Source organism: Cajanus cajan, chromosome 2 (genome assembly GCF_000230855.2).
Source record: "Cajanus cajan strain Asha chromosome 2, NIPB_CcT2T_4, whole genome shotgun sequence".
Lineage (NCBI taxonomy): Eukaryota > Viridiplantae > Streptophyta > Magnoliopsida > Fabales > Fabaceae > Cajanus > Cajanus cajan.
This window is the reverse complement of record NC_138518.1, coordinates 10,779,034-10,796,557: the sequence shown is the minus strand read 5'-3', so window position 1 is coordinate 10,796,557 and position 17,524 is coordinate 10,779,034. Positions and strand designations below refer to the sequence as shown.

Genomic DNA, 17,524 nt, shown 5'->3' with positions numbered 1-17,524 from the left:
ATTTTAGACAAAATCCACTCTCTTTTCACTAGTAGAAAAAAGGTAATTTACGTCACTGTATTCTCGTCGAACAAAGAAAAATTCGACGTTAAAAAAACGTGGTAGCTTTTTTTGTAATTATAATCAAGTTTTTTACGTCGGACCTCATAGGGATTGACGTAAAAAAAAAATTTACGTCGGATATAGCTTGTGTCCGATGTAAATTTTCCAATTTACGTCGGTCCCTACGAGGTCCGACGTAAAATATCTACAAATTTCAAATTTTTTCGCGCGCGTTAATATTTAAACAAGAGAATTTTGAGTGTATGTGCAATTCGAGTCTTCTAAGTTAAGATTTCGCTTGAGTGTATCGCATCTGAGTGTACGTTTGCGTGTTTGGGTGGTTCTTGAGTTTTTGACCGATTGTATTGGGCTCGCGTTTGAGGTTAGTTTGGAAAATCCTTTCTTAATATATTAGCTAATATGTTGAAAATAAATGTATGTATTGATCTATTAATATATTAGTTAATATTATCTTCTTCTTCGCGTTTGGGTGGATCATCGTTTGTTAATATATTAGTTAATACTAAGTAGAAAATTCTTCGCGTTTGGGTGGATCTCCAAGCAGAACGACGTGTTATGTTTTTTTTTTTTGGTTTACAACTTTTTTACGTCGGCTCTTGTGAATGTCCGACGTAAATTTACGTTGGCTATCACAATCGACGTAAATTTACGTCTCCCGCATTTACGTCGGACCTTTTTTTAACGTAAAAAAACTTAAAATAACCGACGTAAATTACCCTTTTTGTACTAGTACTTAATGAGATTTCCACATATATAAAAAAAATAAAAATAAAAAAGACTTTTACTATGATATCCTCTCTTGAATTTTATGTATTTTTCCATAAAAAAACTTAAACCTTTGGTATTAAAAAAGCTGATTAGCAATTAATATTTTGATATTAAAATGGAATATAAATGTATTATGTTTCAAAGTAAAATAAGGATAAAATTTGAGTTTAAAGATGATGTATTCACAATGTAAATCTATTTTTACACTGTTAATTAATCATATATGATCATTAGTATAATTTTTTACTTATTTTTAATAAAAGTGAACATCTTATCATAAATAGTGATTTATGAGTGAATAATGGTATAAAATCATTTTACAAGTGCATCACTCATTTTGTCAAAATATATTAGAAAATCAGTGAAATCTATTCTAATCATTTTTTTAATCATAATTTTTCTTTTCAATTTCCAAGGAATGTGATAGAATGAGAAAATTTGTTCTATTCCATCATAATATATTTAAATAATGGAATAAATGTTTTATTGATTCTTTCATCTTATATATCTCATCAATTCTTTAGATCAAAACCAAACTTGGAATGACGAGTGTTTTTATTGTATTGTATTACATCACTTTTTTACGACCGATTTATACATAACGTAACTGTCTCTATATAAATTGAAAATGTCTTTTAATTAATGATAGCTTTGTTTTTGCTATTATATATTCATTATCCTAATTCATAAATTATGGTATAAAATAATTTTCCTTGTCCATTTTGTTTCATACTTGGTGTTACCATGTTAGATTCACCGCATTTTCTCTCCATTTGCTTGTGAAAGAGATTCAAAACTTAAGAGGTTGTTTAGTTTGAGAAAATATTTTCAATTAATTTTTACCTTTTTTTTAAAACAATTATATAAAAAATGACAACGACAAAATAAAAAAAATCTCAATATTTTAGTCATCCTTTTAAACACAAGCTTCTTTTACTTTGTTTGCATTATTGTAGGTGTTTTTCGTTACCGCGAAATGAGCAATTAATGTTAATTTGTATATATGCCTATAACTGTATTACAAGTTCCATCATATGACATTTTCTTAAGTTCCATCATTAACCATTTGCCAAAAATAACTGCATGTTTCCATTGATTAAAATCAGTAGAGCATGTCATTTACATGCAAGATTATCCACTTGCATTATGTGGCCTTCGCCTATGATGCTTTTTTGGCAAACGTCAAATTTGAAGGGCACGTGACATACAAGAATGAAAAGTTATCGAACTCATAACACTGTTTCTGACATACATAAATAGATATAGGCCACGTGGTTTATGCTTTGAACACGCACCATACATATCACAACCATAACGGTGTCATGCATGCGATTTATCTTGTAAAATGATGCAGCATCCATGGTGGGATATTGAGGGTGGTGGTACAAGGAACTGTTCGTGCTTCAATCACTTCCACCAGAGGTGCTGCTGCTCGTAAAGTCTCTCTGCACCATTGTTTTGACACTCTTTTTTTTAATATGTGAAACAATATAATTTATGTACGTATGATAAGATTGTCCTAGCTACTGATTATGGTGCAGAGTGTAGACCCTAGCATACATTTGGTGCAGGTTGCTTATAATTATGCGGTTCTATGCATGTATATATGCTGAATATAGCTACTTTAGTAAAGTACTATGTGAGTTAATTTCATTTAAAACACGTTTTTTTATTTATTATTGAAGTACGTTGCTAACTTTCTAATGCATTTATACAGTGAAATATAAGTTCAAACATAAAATTTTGTGAATAATTAACTAATTAAACTACTCAAACAATTTAAAAATTTGATACACAGCAAAGGAGAAATGGGATATGGAAGGGATAGTGTGTAGCTGTTGATTAGTGTGTTTATATGTGTTATATCCAATGCTAATTAACATAAGCTCTTTTAGCTAATGACATCATTAAACTAAGTCAAAATCGGCACAAACTTGGTATAAACTGATCAACTTGGCTGGACGAATTTCTCCGTGGGTTAGGCATAAAAAAATGCAACAAAGTTATTGATGACATGGTGTGCAAATTAAGAGTTGATCATCCATATATTATTAGTGTAAAGTTTTTTATACCGACAACCAATCATATTTTTTAAATTATTTTATTTTATTTTTATTTCATTAAATAAACAACTGACATGATACTATTTAAATATATGATTGGTTGCCGGTATAAAAAAACTTTACACTGACAATGTATAAGTGATTAACTCGCAAATTAATAATGGATAATGAAAATTTAGTTGACCACCGAAACACTTTAGACTTTTATGCAGATGTTTGGAAAGCATAATGTATATATATACATATAGACATACACCTGGCCACTAAACTAAATGAAAAAAAAATTTCTCTAAAATGTGAATTAGTTTAAATGTATGCATAAGTTAATATGGGCGAAATTTATTTGACTTTATCATTTTACGTTTTCCTCGATCTTATAAGGCTTTGCAGAAAAATTCATTTAAACAGGACTGATGTGGATATTTGCGATGTGGGTGGAACAGAAATAGTCTTGAACAGAAACAGACTTGTTACCAAAAATTAATAAGGATCTAATTATGTGTGTAAAATTTTGTTTTTCATTCCATTATCCTGAAATGTTTTTTTACATTAATTCAAATATTTGGCAACACAAATAAAAAAAAATTAAAACAATGAACTTCTGCATATCTTCTTAGGTTGTCTAAATTACTTGGGGACTACATATATCACCACGGCACTTCTCATAGAATAATAATAATAATAATAATAATAATAATAATAATAATATCACCATGGCACTGGGTTTTGATCTCTGTTGTCATTTTAAAAAAAAAATATTTATAAGAATCGAATTTTGTACTAAAAAATTTATTATATATAACACACTATAAAAGCAACTGAATTAGAATCTCTCCATTTTCTGTTATCATTTAACAAATTATGAAATTATTGAACTATATAATTCATTTACTTCTAGTGAATCTCACGTTTCATCTTCTAAAACGCACCCCACAATTAGGAGTTAAACCCTATAACACCTTTTTAATAATAAAGGGGTTTAATTTGTTAGTTAGGTTAACAACTTAGTATCTCTAGTTCGACTGTAATCTTTGCAATTAAAATCTTAGAGTGGGACATGACAATTCAAATGTCCCTTCCAGTACTTTAATAGCTTATATGCAGAATTGAACCAGCAAAAATATTGAATCATGATTTGATTGATTAAACCAGTTAAGCTCCTATTGGTTTTAAATATTACAAATTCAACCTTTTCACTTTCAAATGAAAAACACATTTTGTTAATCCATATTTCAGTCAGATTGAGTGACTCAAAATCAATTTCATCTAGCTAAGTCAATTATACAAATTAATTCCTAAACCAAATGAGCACTAATCTGTATGTACCAGCTGAACCTTGATTAAAACATAAATGCTGGATGGATCATATTTAAACAGACAATGCATTTCAACTTGGCAGTAACAATATTTATAAAATATTTGTTCCAATCCATGCATGTAATGCATGCATGATGTTAATGCATAGAAGAGAGATGAGAAAAATACCCGATTGATAAAGAAGGAACTAGTACTCTTTGTTGTGGTTGTAACTCTGGAGGGCATGTTAGACCTAAGGTTTCTTGCCCGCAGTTTGCACGTTCAGCCACTTCCTTCCCTTTCTCCTTAATCTATAATCATAAATGTAAGAAATTAAAGTTAACTTTATTTTCTCATCCTTTCTTGTCTACTGAACACTCATAAATTGGTGGCACATATTATATATATAGTCTCTACCTTCTTTGCAAGCTTGCCATTTTGCTCTTGCAATTCTTTTGCCTGTCACATGTAGAACAGAAAGTTATATAGATATATTTAAATTTGTAGGTTAATTTATGAATTTAGTCACAATATCCAACACTGTTTTCATAAATTTGGAAACAACATTAATCCCTACTGATTTTTAAAGCTATCTCAGTGTTAGAATTTTTTCAATTAGCAACAAAAAAATAAAATTTAAGTGTAGGGATCAAAATGTAGAATTAATGTTTTCTCTAAGAAAAATGATAGATCGTCTGAAAAGAGTTTCAAAAATTATTTTGAATAATAAAATATTAATTTAAACTATAAAATATTAAATTAAATAATTATTTTATAATAAATTTATTATAAAATATTAATATTTTAACATTTTAAAAGATAATTCAGAAGCTATTTTCGGAGAATGAATCATTTCTCTAAGGTAAATGTTGTATGTTCCAAACATCGAAAAATCCTCCAACCTTTTAAACTTCAATATTCTGAGTAAAAATAATAATTTAGTGTACCTCTTTTGATAACACCAGAAACTTGTATTTTTATTCCTAATTGTGTTTATACATGAATTTTGCAATCAAAAGAAAACGAACTACTCTTTGATTACAAGGAGAAATTAATTTAACAAACTTTAGTAGCAAAAAAATAAAGTCAAAGAAGAAAGAAAATAGAAAATAAAGCAATATCCAATAATTACTTTTAGGAGATTATGTCATCCAAAGGGAAGTTCAAATCAAACTAGTACATATTATCTTTTGAAGAAGTGACATTAACGTCAGTTCACATGAAACTCAATGTCAGACTGTATATCGTACCGATTCATGAAGTTTGCTTGTGGGAGATAAGATGGAAACAGAGGAGAGATTAAAAAAATAGAACAAGAAAATATAATAAAATTGATAAGTGACGTGATGAAAAAAATTGAATCTAGATAGGAGAGAAAATAATGTATATGTTAAATGTTTTCTAATAAAAAAAGTTATCCAAAGTTAGGAAAAAATATGTTTTCTGGTATGTTATTATGTTTTCTAACCTTCTCTTAATATTAATTTGTCTTTTGAACCAATAATTCCTTCAAGTGTACAAACCAATTATCGCAGCTAATTTTTTGAGTTTGGGAGTCTTATTATTCATTTATTCATCTTCAAAAACCGTACGTGTAGCTTAGGATACCATTGAGCACTCACACTTGAATATATGAAACATTTTATTGAACTTTCTAGCCTTACACGAATTGCTAATTAAGTACTGTTATAGACACACACGATACTTCTTGACTAAATATTATAATGAACTTAATTAACCACAAATTATTCAATGCACTTATTGATCACTACGTAAATATAAGAATAAAATTTGAATGCTTTTTAAAAGTTTTTGAAATTATTCTCTAATTTGAATTAAAATTTCATCTATGCTGAACTTTAATTCAAAAACTTTATTAATTAGATTACCCAAGTAAATTTTCAATAATGATTAAAAAACAAAGCTAATATCAGATAATTAACTTGATCTAACCGTACTCGAAATCTACAAATACACAAAGGACAAAACATGTATACGCAAATACACGAACAATAGTGCATGCATGGAGTTTTTTTTATATTGATTTCCACTTTCCAATGCTGACAAATGTTAAGAGAATATCCAATAGTAACCCGTTACCTTTTTCTGGAGATATGAGATGGATTCGTTCATAACTTGATTCTGCAAGAATCATAATGATCGGTTAATCGAAGATTATCAGCAACAAAAAAAATGGTATATATGCAAATGCAAATTTAATTTTCAAAATGCATTTTCCCACGTGTTTTAATTTTCTAATTTTTGGCGGATGATGAAGCAGCAATTTACCTTTCTAGTTCGGATGCGCTTTATAGCTGTGTCAAGCTGATGCTCCAAACTCTGAAGCTCTCTCAAGCTCAAGGGATCCAAATCTTGTCCCACAAAGTTCCTATACATTGAACATATTATAAGCTATATTTGTAATTATTAATTTTCATAAAACTAAATGGTTTTGAAGCATCTAAACATTAAAAAAAAATTATTTAATAATGACATGCATCATATAATGACATAATATTTATTATTAAAAATTATTTTTAGATATTATAAATATATTATATATTGATATATTATTAAAATATAAATATAATTTATAATGATACAGAATATCTATGTTTAAATTTTATTCAAAATTTAACAATAAAATTATGTATAATTATATGTCGGATATATTTATATTTATAAACGACATTCATTTTTATTTATAAGGTTTAACTTAAATTTTTTTTTAATTTAAATAAAATTAAATTTATATTATCTTATATATTTATTATTTTTAGTCTAAAATATTCATAATTAAAATATATTATCTTAATTTAATAATAAAAATGTATTAATTATAAATTCTTTAAAGAACATACACTCTAATTGGTTAGAAGAAAAATGAATATTAATTTAGAGAAATAAATAATATATGATACACTCTAATTAATTAAAAGAGATATAAATATTAATTAGAAAAAAAAGTAATATAAAAATAGGTTAAAGAGAAAATATATATATATATATATATATATATATATATATATATATGATAAATTTATTATTATAAACTAAATTCACTATGTTTCTTAATATTGGTGATCTAAATAATTAAGTTTTATATATATAAAAATAAAAATAATATATTATATTTATAGTAACACTTTTATATTTTGTATAGTATATGTAATATTTTTTTTACGGTGAAAGCTAATCCTTTCCATATGTCTACATTTGCCCCAGTTAAAAAACAAGCTCACACTTTTCATGGCCAAAGAAATTTGACACAACCATCTGAAAGGATGGAAGTAAAACTTAAAATTACTCATTGACTAATTTGAAGGTGCAATATGTAAGGACAAAACTTCCATCCAATGCTATTCTCCAATTATGGAATCTTAAATTACGCATAGTATTAAAATAAAATTTTATTTCTAATAAGAAAATAACACAAACAATACATATATATATATATATATATATATATATATATATATATATATATATAATATTTTATCTAAGCTTATATGTGAAATGAAGAGGAAAACCAAGGAAACCGTTGCATAAAAAAGACCTTGGTGTCAAATCAGCTCTTGATTTTGGAAAAAAAAAATATGGTTGAAGCACATATATGTACCTTAAGTTCCTCTCTAAGACCTCAACTTTTCCGGTGAGCTTGAAGCATTGCAAGGACCAGTTTCCCTACAATAAAATGATCTTGAGTTACTATTGATGATAATATATACGCATACACACTAAAATTTGGAACTAACTTAATCAGAAACAAGCTAAATATTTTTTTGATTGGGCTTTACCAACGAAATTTGATAACTATTCTGTACGATTTTGAGCAATATTTATGAAACTAAATCTATTAATAAAGGTCCTGTGAAATGTGTGAATACATATATATCTTTTTGGCATTAGTACGTTACACGTGCACTATACAATATACATGCAATGTCTTTTTCTTTGCTTTTCATTCAAACTGTTGGCCCCCACTCTTGGAGGTTCAAGCGCATTGGAAATTGATGCCCTGGAAGTGAACAAGATTTTAGAAGCATAATCATGCTCAAATCTTATAGACTAGACTCTAGCTATGTATATATGCTTGCAATTTTTATGCTTTTTCATTAATTATTTTTTTATTTACACCATCTTTCTAGCTAATGCCAAAATCAGACCTAGTTTACGTCAAACACAACCTGTCTTTTCCTGTGTTCTAGTCCTTCATTATGCATAACGTGAGTATCTAAAGAGAAATCTTGCAAGCTCTCGGTGCATGGTATAAATAAGGTCTAGAAGATTTCCAATAAGGGTGCTCATTCATTGCACTTTTTGAGTTCTTACGGTATTTTGAATTCAATGACTACGGCAAAGCTCAAATATTTATGTCATTTCAAATTTGCAGCAACTATTTGGTTGGGACTCAGCAAATGTATGTCAAAATATATTGATAGTTCTTATTCAAATATTTTTTAAAATATTAAAAATAAAAAATTGCATTTCTTTTAATAGTGTAATAAGTATCCTTGACAAAATCAAGCAATTTTAAAAATAAGAGGATAAGAATTGCAAAAATGAAAATGAAAAAAGAAATTATGAATTAACTATATTTAAGAGAATTAGAAATGCAATATATAAAATATTAGGATTAACAAAGTAGTTGGAAAAAAAAAAAGAATTGAAGATTATGATACATAAAGATCTAAATTCGATTTTCATCGTCCTCTTAATAATATTTTTCATTAATAATAAAAAAATAACATATTGAGGAATATAAATCCTAAGAAATGCACAAGAGGGGTATGCATGGTTTTGGGTGATGCATTATTTAGTTGGCAAAAGCATTAATAAAAGCTATGGTCCGACGAAGGTACCTGTGATTCATCACCATCTCCAACGAGTTGCCCTAAATGGGCATGTCTCTCGTATCGTTCCAGAACATTTTCCATGCTGTTACACAAGCAAATAGGAACATTAATAAAACCAATTAAAAGAAGAAAAAAAAACTTAACTACTCAAAAGTTTATTATTCGATATTCACTATAAAATTACAATATAAATATATAAAAAAATATGTTAGAAAAATTAGAAGGAAAAAAAAAAAAACTGATCGATTTTGCTTTTTGTGACCTCAGCTTAGATAATTAGAAAATCCCTTAACTGGACCTTCTAGGTTTGGGGCAGTGTACACTCCAGTTAACATGTCAGTTTAGGCTATGAACCTAATTCGGCATATTCCCAACATTCTGCAACTTTGACCAATTTACCAAACATGTTGCACTATGAAACCGATTAACCTGATTATTTCGTACAAAACAATAACATCACGACAGGGTAACAATTATCAGATGCCTATTCCATCACATGGCATGCCAAAATAAGGAGCATTCCTGCGTCATCCAAACCCAAAATCCATTGTAGGAAAAATAAATATATGAAATCATAATTTTAATGCATATTTTTATATATTTATAATAAAATTAAACTTAATTAATACCTTTTTGATTACCAAGTCCTTCCTAATCATAATTCTTAACCACTTTCTTGCATTGTAAACTACTCTATATCTCATACTCCATCATTATGATTGTTATTAATACACTATCATTGTTATCATTATTATTTTTTTCACATTTACTATTATTACCCCTTTTTTTTATTTCTACCACTACTCTCGTCAATAGTTTATTGAGAGCTAACATTACCTCATATATGACAATCCTTAATTAAAGGTAATCAAATAAAATTGAAATTCTCTTCAGAATTATAATTCTATGCTTGAACTGTTTTCGAAACCCAAAAATTATAGTTACAAAGTAATTCCAATTTTACTAAACAAAATTAAAATCCTAAACTATATGTCCATTCACCAAACAGGCCATTAAATGCGTCATTTATTTTATTATTTCTAATTAAAAGGAAAAATTCATTCTTGGGAGTACAAAGAATACTCCAATGAATATACACATGAATGATTATATGATATGCACCATTGTAGAGAGAGAGAGAGAGTTGATTAATGTAGCAACTAGCAACAGAACGGAAACCATGAATAGATTAAACTTTAATCACATCATACATATGAAATTGAAGAATTTGTCATTACTTTAGGTAGAAAAATGTAGAATTATAGTCATTAATTGATAGAAAAATCAATAATTGAAATTTAAACAACTATATAATTTAGTATACAAGTGCATGCATTTAATCATTTAATTAATAGCTGATTTTTTATTTAATGATCATAATTCATCACTTTCCTCTTTAAGATGAATTCCTTACTGACATCAAAAGTATAATTTTCAAAAAGGATTCCAATATATGATAGCCCAAGACCAAACATCAACTAGCCCATTTTCAAAAAGCTTGTTGCTGAATAGTTGAAATTATATTATACTATATTTCTCGAGAAACGTGTCTAGTATATCCACAATTTAAAAATGGCCATGAAAATGCTATATCCTTGGAAGGAGTACTCATACTCTTCCAAACTAAAAGAGTCTTAAATGCTGCCAAATTTGTGAAAGACTGAATCAGATTGAGGAGAAAATTTGTATTGAATCAAATATATCTAGCTAGATTAAGGCGTATAAGACGCAGCTTGTCAAGAGACCAAACCCCACTCAAATTTATTTCAATGAGAAAATCTAAGCACCATATATATCTGACCACTTGCCCAAATCTGTAATCAGTATATTTTTATCAGATAAAATAATTTAAAAAAAACTAGGAAAACGCCCCCATTAAACTTGCTCTTCCCAAGTCCTTTAAGTGTTTTGACAAATTCTTCCCAAGTCCTAACCAAACATCCTCCCAAAATTTACAACTTTTCCCATATCTTATCTTTCTCTTCAATCCAGAGTAAAACTGAAACCACTATTATAGCCACTGGCTTTAACACAAATCCTTCCACCAAATTGATGCAACAGTAGAATTTCTCTCACTAAGATATGGAAGTTCACGGCAATTAAACTTCCCATTTATATTATTAATATTAATAATATAACAACAATAATTTATTGATATTTATTATATTAATATTTTGCTATAATAATATATTACTTTGAGAAATTATATTTATATATTAAATATGTATGCTATTTTTATCATAAAGAAAGAAAACAAAAAGTGAGATAATATATATATATATATATATATATATATATATATATATATATATATATAATAGAGATAAAAAAATATATTATAAAAAATTATAGTATAACTCTTTCATATTTTAGTTATATTATATTATTCATTCAATAGTATCTTCAATATATCTATCACTTTTTTTTATTCTCACTTTCTTTCTCCACCATATCTCATTCAATCCGGTTATACTTTACACTTTTTTCTACATTAAGTTTCTTTTTTTTTACAGAATGTTTGTATTAAAATATGAGGACATCACTGTGTATAATGTTATTCAATACAATTGTTATATATGAAAAAAAATAACTTTTGCAATAACTAACTACTTAAAATTAGATTTATTATATATTTTAATTAATTGAGCATGGCAGTATAAATTTTATACTGATGTCAGATAGAAATTAAATTCCTAAATTCATTTTATTATGATTATGTAACTGCAACAACATTCTCTAATATACTTTTTTTAGTAAAAACTTATGAAAATTACAAAATAATGAGAGAGATTCATTAAATGGCGTATAACTCACCAACTTTTTAGTAAAAGAGTGTTTAAAAAGAAAAATCATTAAGCAGTTCTGACTTAGATGATTTTAACTGGTCTTTAATAACACATAATCAAATGTTAATAGTTTTTTCTTGTAAATTAATAAATTTAAATATATATTATATAATCATGGACATTTAATGGTCTTAACTCTTACACCACTTGCTAATTTCTGTGTCAAATAGTATCTCTCAAACATTTATCATGTACACAATTTTAATTTTAATTTTATTTTTTTGTCTTATTATGCCTACACATGTACGAAGATTTAAATGAGAGCTTAACATGCTGCAAAAGCTGCCCTTCCATATAAAGGGAGGGGAGTAGTACTCAGAACATTAAAGTCCCTCCCAACATGATTTTAATTTCTGCATAATAGAATCGACCTCCAAACAGTGCCTTAAGCATCAACAAAGGTAGATTACCTCCAAGGAGCTGAGCCACAGAGGGCCCTCCGAACTGTAGTAGTTGGAGGTGCAGATTTATACACAAAGTTTTAATGTACGTGGTGGTGACTGATGAGTTAATAGAGAAGAATTAACCCTATACAATGCAATTGACGCGTTGTTTAAGAACATGGAACAGAAGGAATGCAGTTTGCCTTGCAGAGAGGGCCCTCCACGCACGTAAATGCTTCTCAGACAATGATCTGCACCCTTGAGCAGAAGCAGTTAGTGTTGTTGTGAAGAACACTCTCTTTACCATGCTTGCACCTTTCTCAAAGAGGGCCACCTAGCTACTGCCTCACGTGCCACTTAATAAGGTTTTCAATGTTTCATCTTCTGTCCACACCAAAAACTCAGGTGATCTTTTCATACATGATTTCTCGGAGCCACATGTTTTTTTTTTATCTCTTGGACCAAAGTAAAGGACTAATTTATCAAAATTTTGAGGTTTGCTTCTCTCAGTTCTCTCTATAGATATTTTTCTATACTTGTATGGGAGTATGAGGATTTAATGATCTAATTCTCAACTACATGCTTGAACTTGTGACCATGTATTTAAGAAACAAATTTTATGAGTTGAAGTAGTGATTCAGCATCTTACTTAAATTATCCCTTTAACACATTTTTTTTTAATTTTTGATTCTCTTTCTTCCGCATTCTCTAATAAATCAAAACCAAACACACACACACACAACCCCCCAACCATTAATTATCAGTACCCGCTAACGTACTTTCCGAAAGATTGAAATAATAACTTATTTATGTCTCTTTTTCTGTCTGATTAATTAATAAAGGTGCAGTTAGTAGGGGATATTAAAATTTCAGACTCCAATTCATTAATACATGGTCTTTTATGAACCATTGATTTCACTCCAGCTAACTTTGTGTATGAAAGAGAAAGGGTGCCAAATTCACAGAGGAGCTAACAAATGAAATAAAATGAAATGAAAGAGTCAGGAAAAAAACCTATTTTCCATTTATCTTCCCTTTCATTTTCATTTTATCTCTCTTCAATTTTTATTTCATCATTTATTTTATGTATCACTTTTATTTCACTATAAACAAATATTATATAAACATACAAAAAGTATCATTATAAATATAATATATATAAGTATAAATATGTTAGATATATATTTATACATAATTTTAATGTTGATTTTAAATAACATTCAATAACATATTTTGTGTATTACTATAGTTTATATTTATATTTTTTAACATTATACTTATATATATTATATCTATAATATAGATAAAAGTAATTTTTAATGATAAATATTATATCATTTTTAAACAAGTGTCACTACACTACATGACAATTATTTTTTTGGTAGTATTTCTATTTTTTTTCTTCATATCTATTCTATTTTGACCCCAAACTCATCCTATTATGGGTAGATAAACATCATCAGTGTTCAAGGAGATACCTTCTAGGAACCCCGTAAAATACAAGACATGCTATTTATGTAATATATGCCCACACAAAAAGAGACCTAGTGCACTAGATGCGTTTCTAGGAACATCATCAGTGTTGAGAATATTGACGAACACAAACAGTTCTCTAGATTTGAAACCGAAACCTACAACACAAGAACCTTACATAACTTGGGAACTACTCTTATAAAATATTTAGCTATTGTAAGAAATGAGAATAATGAACATTGATAATTAGTGGATACAAGTGACCATTAATTGATTTTTTATTTTAATTATTCATCTTAAAATTAAAGATTTATTATTTTCTTATTTATTATTTTAGATAAATTTTGATTTTAAATGTTCATCTTAAAGTAATTCTTCTGTTGTATTTGTTACACGTATAAGGAGAAGAATAAAAATATTCACCATTATTGAATATTGTATGTTGTATATTTTGCCACATTTTTTATACCACAACATCCCTACCCGAACGACCAACACACCAAGGGCACTATACTCAATTGAATCTTATTAGTATTGAACAAGGTCAAGGATATATGAAAAGCCCAATGATGTTAAAATGGGTTTAACCCAACATGTTAAGTCGTATAACTTGCTTAAATAGGCTAACTTGAGTTTCAGCTCTCAAACTCATCAATCACTTAACCCAATGGATTAAATGGAGTTAGATTAAAATTATTCTTTCATTTTTTAGCTATTGGCATTAATTTATGATTTTTTAAGTTTAAGGTTCATTTATTTATTAAGACTTACGGATATTTGTGATTATATTTTGTACTTATTATATTATTATATATTAATAAACTCATTTATATGCATTGTACACTTATTTTAATGTTGTTAATGAACTTATTTTATTATTGTTGATAAACTCATTAAACACATCTAGTTAAATATTTGAATAACTTAATTCATTATGAGTTTTATAACTTTTTCCCCTTTTATAATTTTATTAGATAGTAATTTTTTTTAAAACATAAGATAAATAAATAAAAAAAATATATTAATTGTTTAATGGATTAATGAATTAATCCAACTCAACTCACGAACCCACTACAGCTTGAATTGGAACTTGTAACCCAATAAAAATACGGGTTAGAACCAGCCTTTTTTCAAGTGACTTAAAGATGGTTCATTTTGAGTTGGTCCGTTTGAAACCAATGTCAAGCAACAAAAACAAAGTTGCTCCAATCATAAACCAAAAACTAATATTTGACACGGTTTCCAAGAATGTTTTAAGCTAGGTACACATATTTCGCTAGAATATTGACAAAGTTCTCTGAATTCAAATTATTAGAAAGAAAAATGTTGGAGGTTCCGAATGAATCCACCGAATCGTGTTCCGAATTCTTAAAAAAATAATTTAAATAATAAAATATTAAATTAAATAATTATTTTATAATAAATTTATTAAAAATATTAATATTTTAATTATTTGGAAGATAATTCGGAATCTCCTTCGGAGACTATAACAATTCTCTATTAGAAATGGTGAATGTATTACAGAATTTGATTAATCAAGGAAAGTATACCAAACTGCTAAATAATCACATATAAAACCATTTTTATCCACTTATGGCATGTCTGTTAAGCTTCCTAGCAACATTCCGACGATCCAATGTTTTATTTTTCGGGATTTGAAAAATTAAACAGAACAAAACGTGTTTAAAAATAGACAACATTTAACCTTTTGCTTGCTTTCGTATTTAATAATTAAGGAGATATGGGAGATTTTGGTGCAACGATTAGTTGTTATAATTATGATAACAAATTAAACTTTAAAATTTTCATAAAATATATGATAGTAATTAAATTCACGAGTATCTAGAAAGATCCGTGGGGAAATGCTTCTTATGCCAAAACGTTATTACTATATAAAATGATACTGATTGGTTGTTTATATACATGTGTATGTTTGTGTGTTTTGCGTAAGAAAAAGTGTCTCAATCTGCACGCCTTATGCATCTTTTGTATACGAACCAGAAGAACAGAATCCTTTATTCAGTTAAGAAACTGTATTTGAATACTAAATATATACACATTTTTTTGTGCACAAAGGAGAACTAAGAAAGAAAGGAAAAGTGAGAAGTGTAACACAAATCGATGATACGAGGGATAAAGAATAATATTATAAAAATGTAACGTGTAAATAATAGTTGATATTCAATCTATGGTACTAATGCTGCAAAAAATCCCAAACCTCTTCACTTTTTCTTCCCACAATTTATATTATATACTATTTAATATGTAACTTCCCTTCTCTATACAAAAGCAAAGACAGCAACAGCAGTCAAAATAACCTGGAGCTCTAGGATGCTGTCAATATTCTTTGTTTGCAAGTGGATTTGTTTATTTATAAAGAAATAACAACTAACAAGACAAATTAATTACATAGTAAAGTATATAATATATAAATACACAGGTACCAAGAATATATGCAACATATTATAACTCACTCAGCATGATACTATATAATATTAATAAGACATATTAAATCTTTTTGAGCCGGTAAACGCACTGTCTTCACTAGAAAGTATATTGAACTATAGAGTTTTATAAAGTATATATATATAGACACATTTAAGAAAAAGTAATATATATTTATATATAATAAAACCTCCATAGTTCCATTATATATGAGTGGTTGGTCTGTGTAAAGGTAATATGCATTAGACCATAATAAGACAAAAAAAAATGAAAAAAAGTAGAACAAACTAGGAAGTCTGAACGCCACTATTTCATCTTTTTTGCCAAAAATTGAGAAGCAAGGTTCTAAAAATAGTCTGCTTAATTTGAATGGTAATGTCAAAGTATTTTTAGAGTCAACGTGTAATCTTCTTTTTTGTTCATAACTTCCTGCAACATCGAAGACAGTGACGAAACTGCATCTATGACCAATACTTTAAAACCTCGTAGAGTAATATTTCAGTTTGACTTTACAGCAAGCTATAGAGCGAGTAAAAAATAAAGGTAAAAGAAAAATGAAGTAAAAAGAATATATAATTAAATAACTGGTTTAGAGAGATTTACCATATTACGTAGGTATATATAAATATATACACATATCTAAGGAAGTACGTAACGTAGGATTGCAAAAAAGGAAAGAGAGAAAAAATAAAAAAAAATAACGTTGTAGTATAAGAAAAGATGAAGGTAGAGAGAGAAGAACCTGGATTCAGAGGAGAAGTCGAAGAGTTTTCCTTTGGAGTTGAAGACAATGAGTGCTACTTGAGCATCACAGAGGACAGAGATTTCATGAGCCTTCTTGCGCAATCCTGTTCTGCGTTTGGAGAAGGTGACTTGGCGGTTGATTTTGTTCTCGATCTGCTTCAGCTGAACCCTACCTCTCCCCATCTTCAACAGCAACCTTTCCCAATTAAGAGAGTAGAGAGGTAAGCGAAGGAAACACAGCACACAAATAAGGAAACCCTAGAAGGAGCCAAGAGAATAGAGAGAGAGAGAGAGAGAGAGAGAGAGTGCAAGAATACCTAAAGGAAGAGAAAAGAAGGAAAAGAAGCAGAAGCGAAAGTGGTGGGTGCGTATGAATTGGCATATATAGCGTAGGGTATCTTTCTATTTCTGTGGTGTGCTAAGGGGTTGTAAAGTGTAGACAGTTTCCATGGAGAAGAAAAGTAGAAGGATAATAATAATAATAATATAAATTATGATAATAATAAAAAGAAATAGAGAGAGAGAGCAACGAGGTTTGGGGTTAGTACAATGCGGTGTCGATTGGTGATTGGGTGGGTACGATGCGT

General features: G+C 28.2%; 1 protein-coding gene across 1 annotated transcript; it reads right to left on the bottom strand.

Moving 5' to 3' along the window:
• Nucleotides 1–1,896: 1,896 nt before the first annotated feature.
• On the bottom strand, nt 1,897–17,401 carry LOC109788068 (agamous-like MADS-box protein FUL-L). Its single transcript, XM_020346704.3, has 9 exons — nt 17,255–17,401; nt 16,936–17,133; nt 9,053–9,128; nt 7,810–7,874; nt 6,480–6,579; nt 6,291–6,332; nt 4,608–4,649; nt 4,380–4,501; nt 1,897–2,276 (listed from the first exon to the last, which is right to left on the bottom strand). The coding sequence occupies exons 1-9, from the start codon at nt 17,317–17,319 to the stop codon at nt 2,165–2,167; spliced, it is 822 nt and encodes a 273-aa protein (XP_020202293.2). The 5' UTR covers nt 17,320–17,401; the 3' UTR covers nt 1,897–2,164.
• Nucleotides 17,402–17,524: the final 123 nt, after the last annotated feature.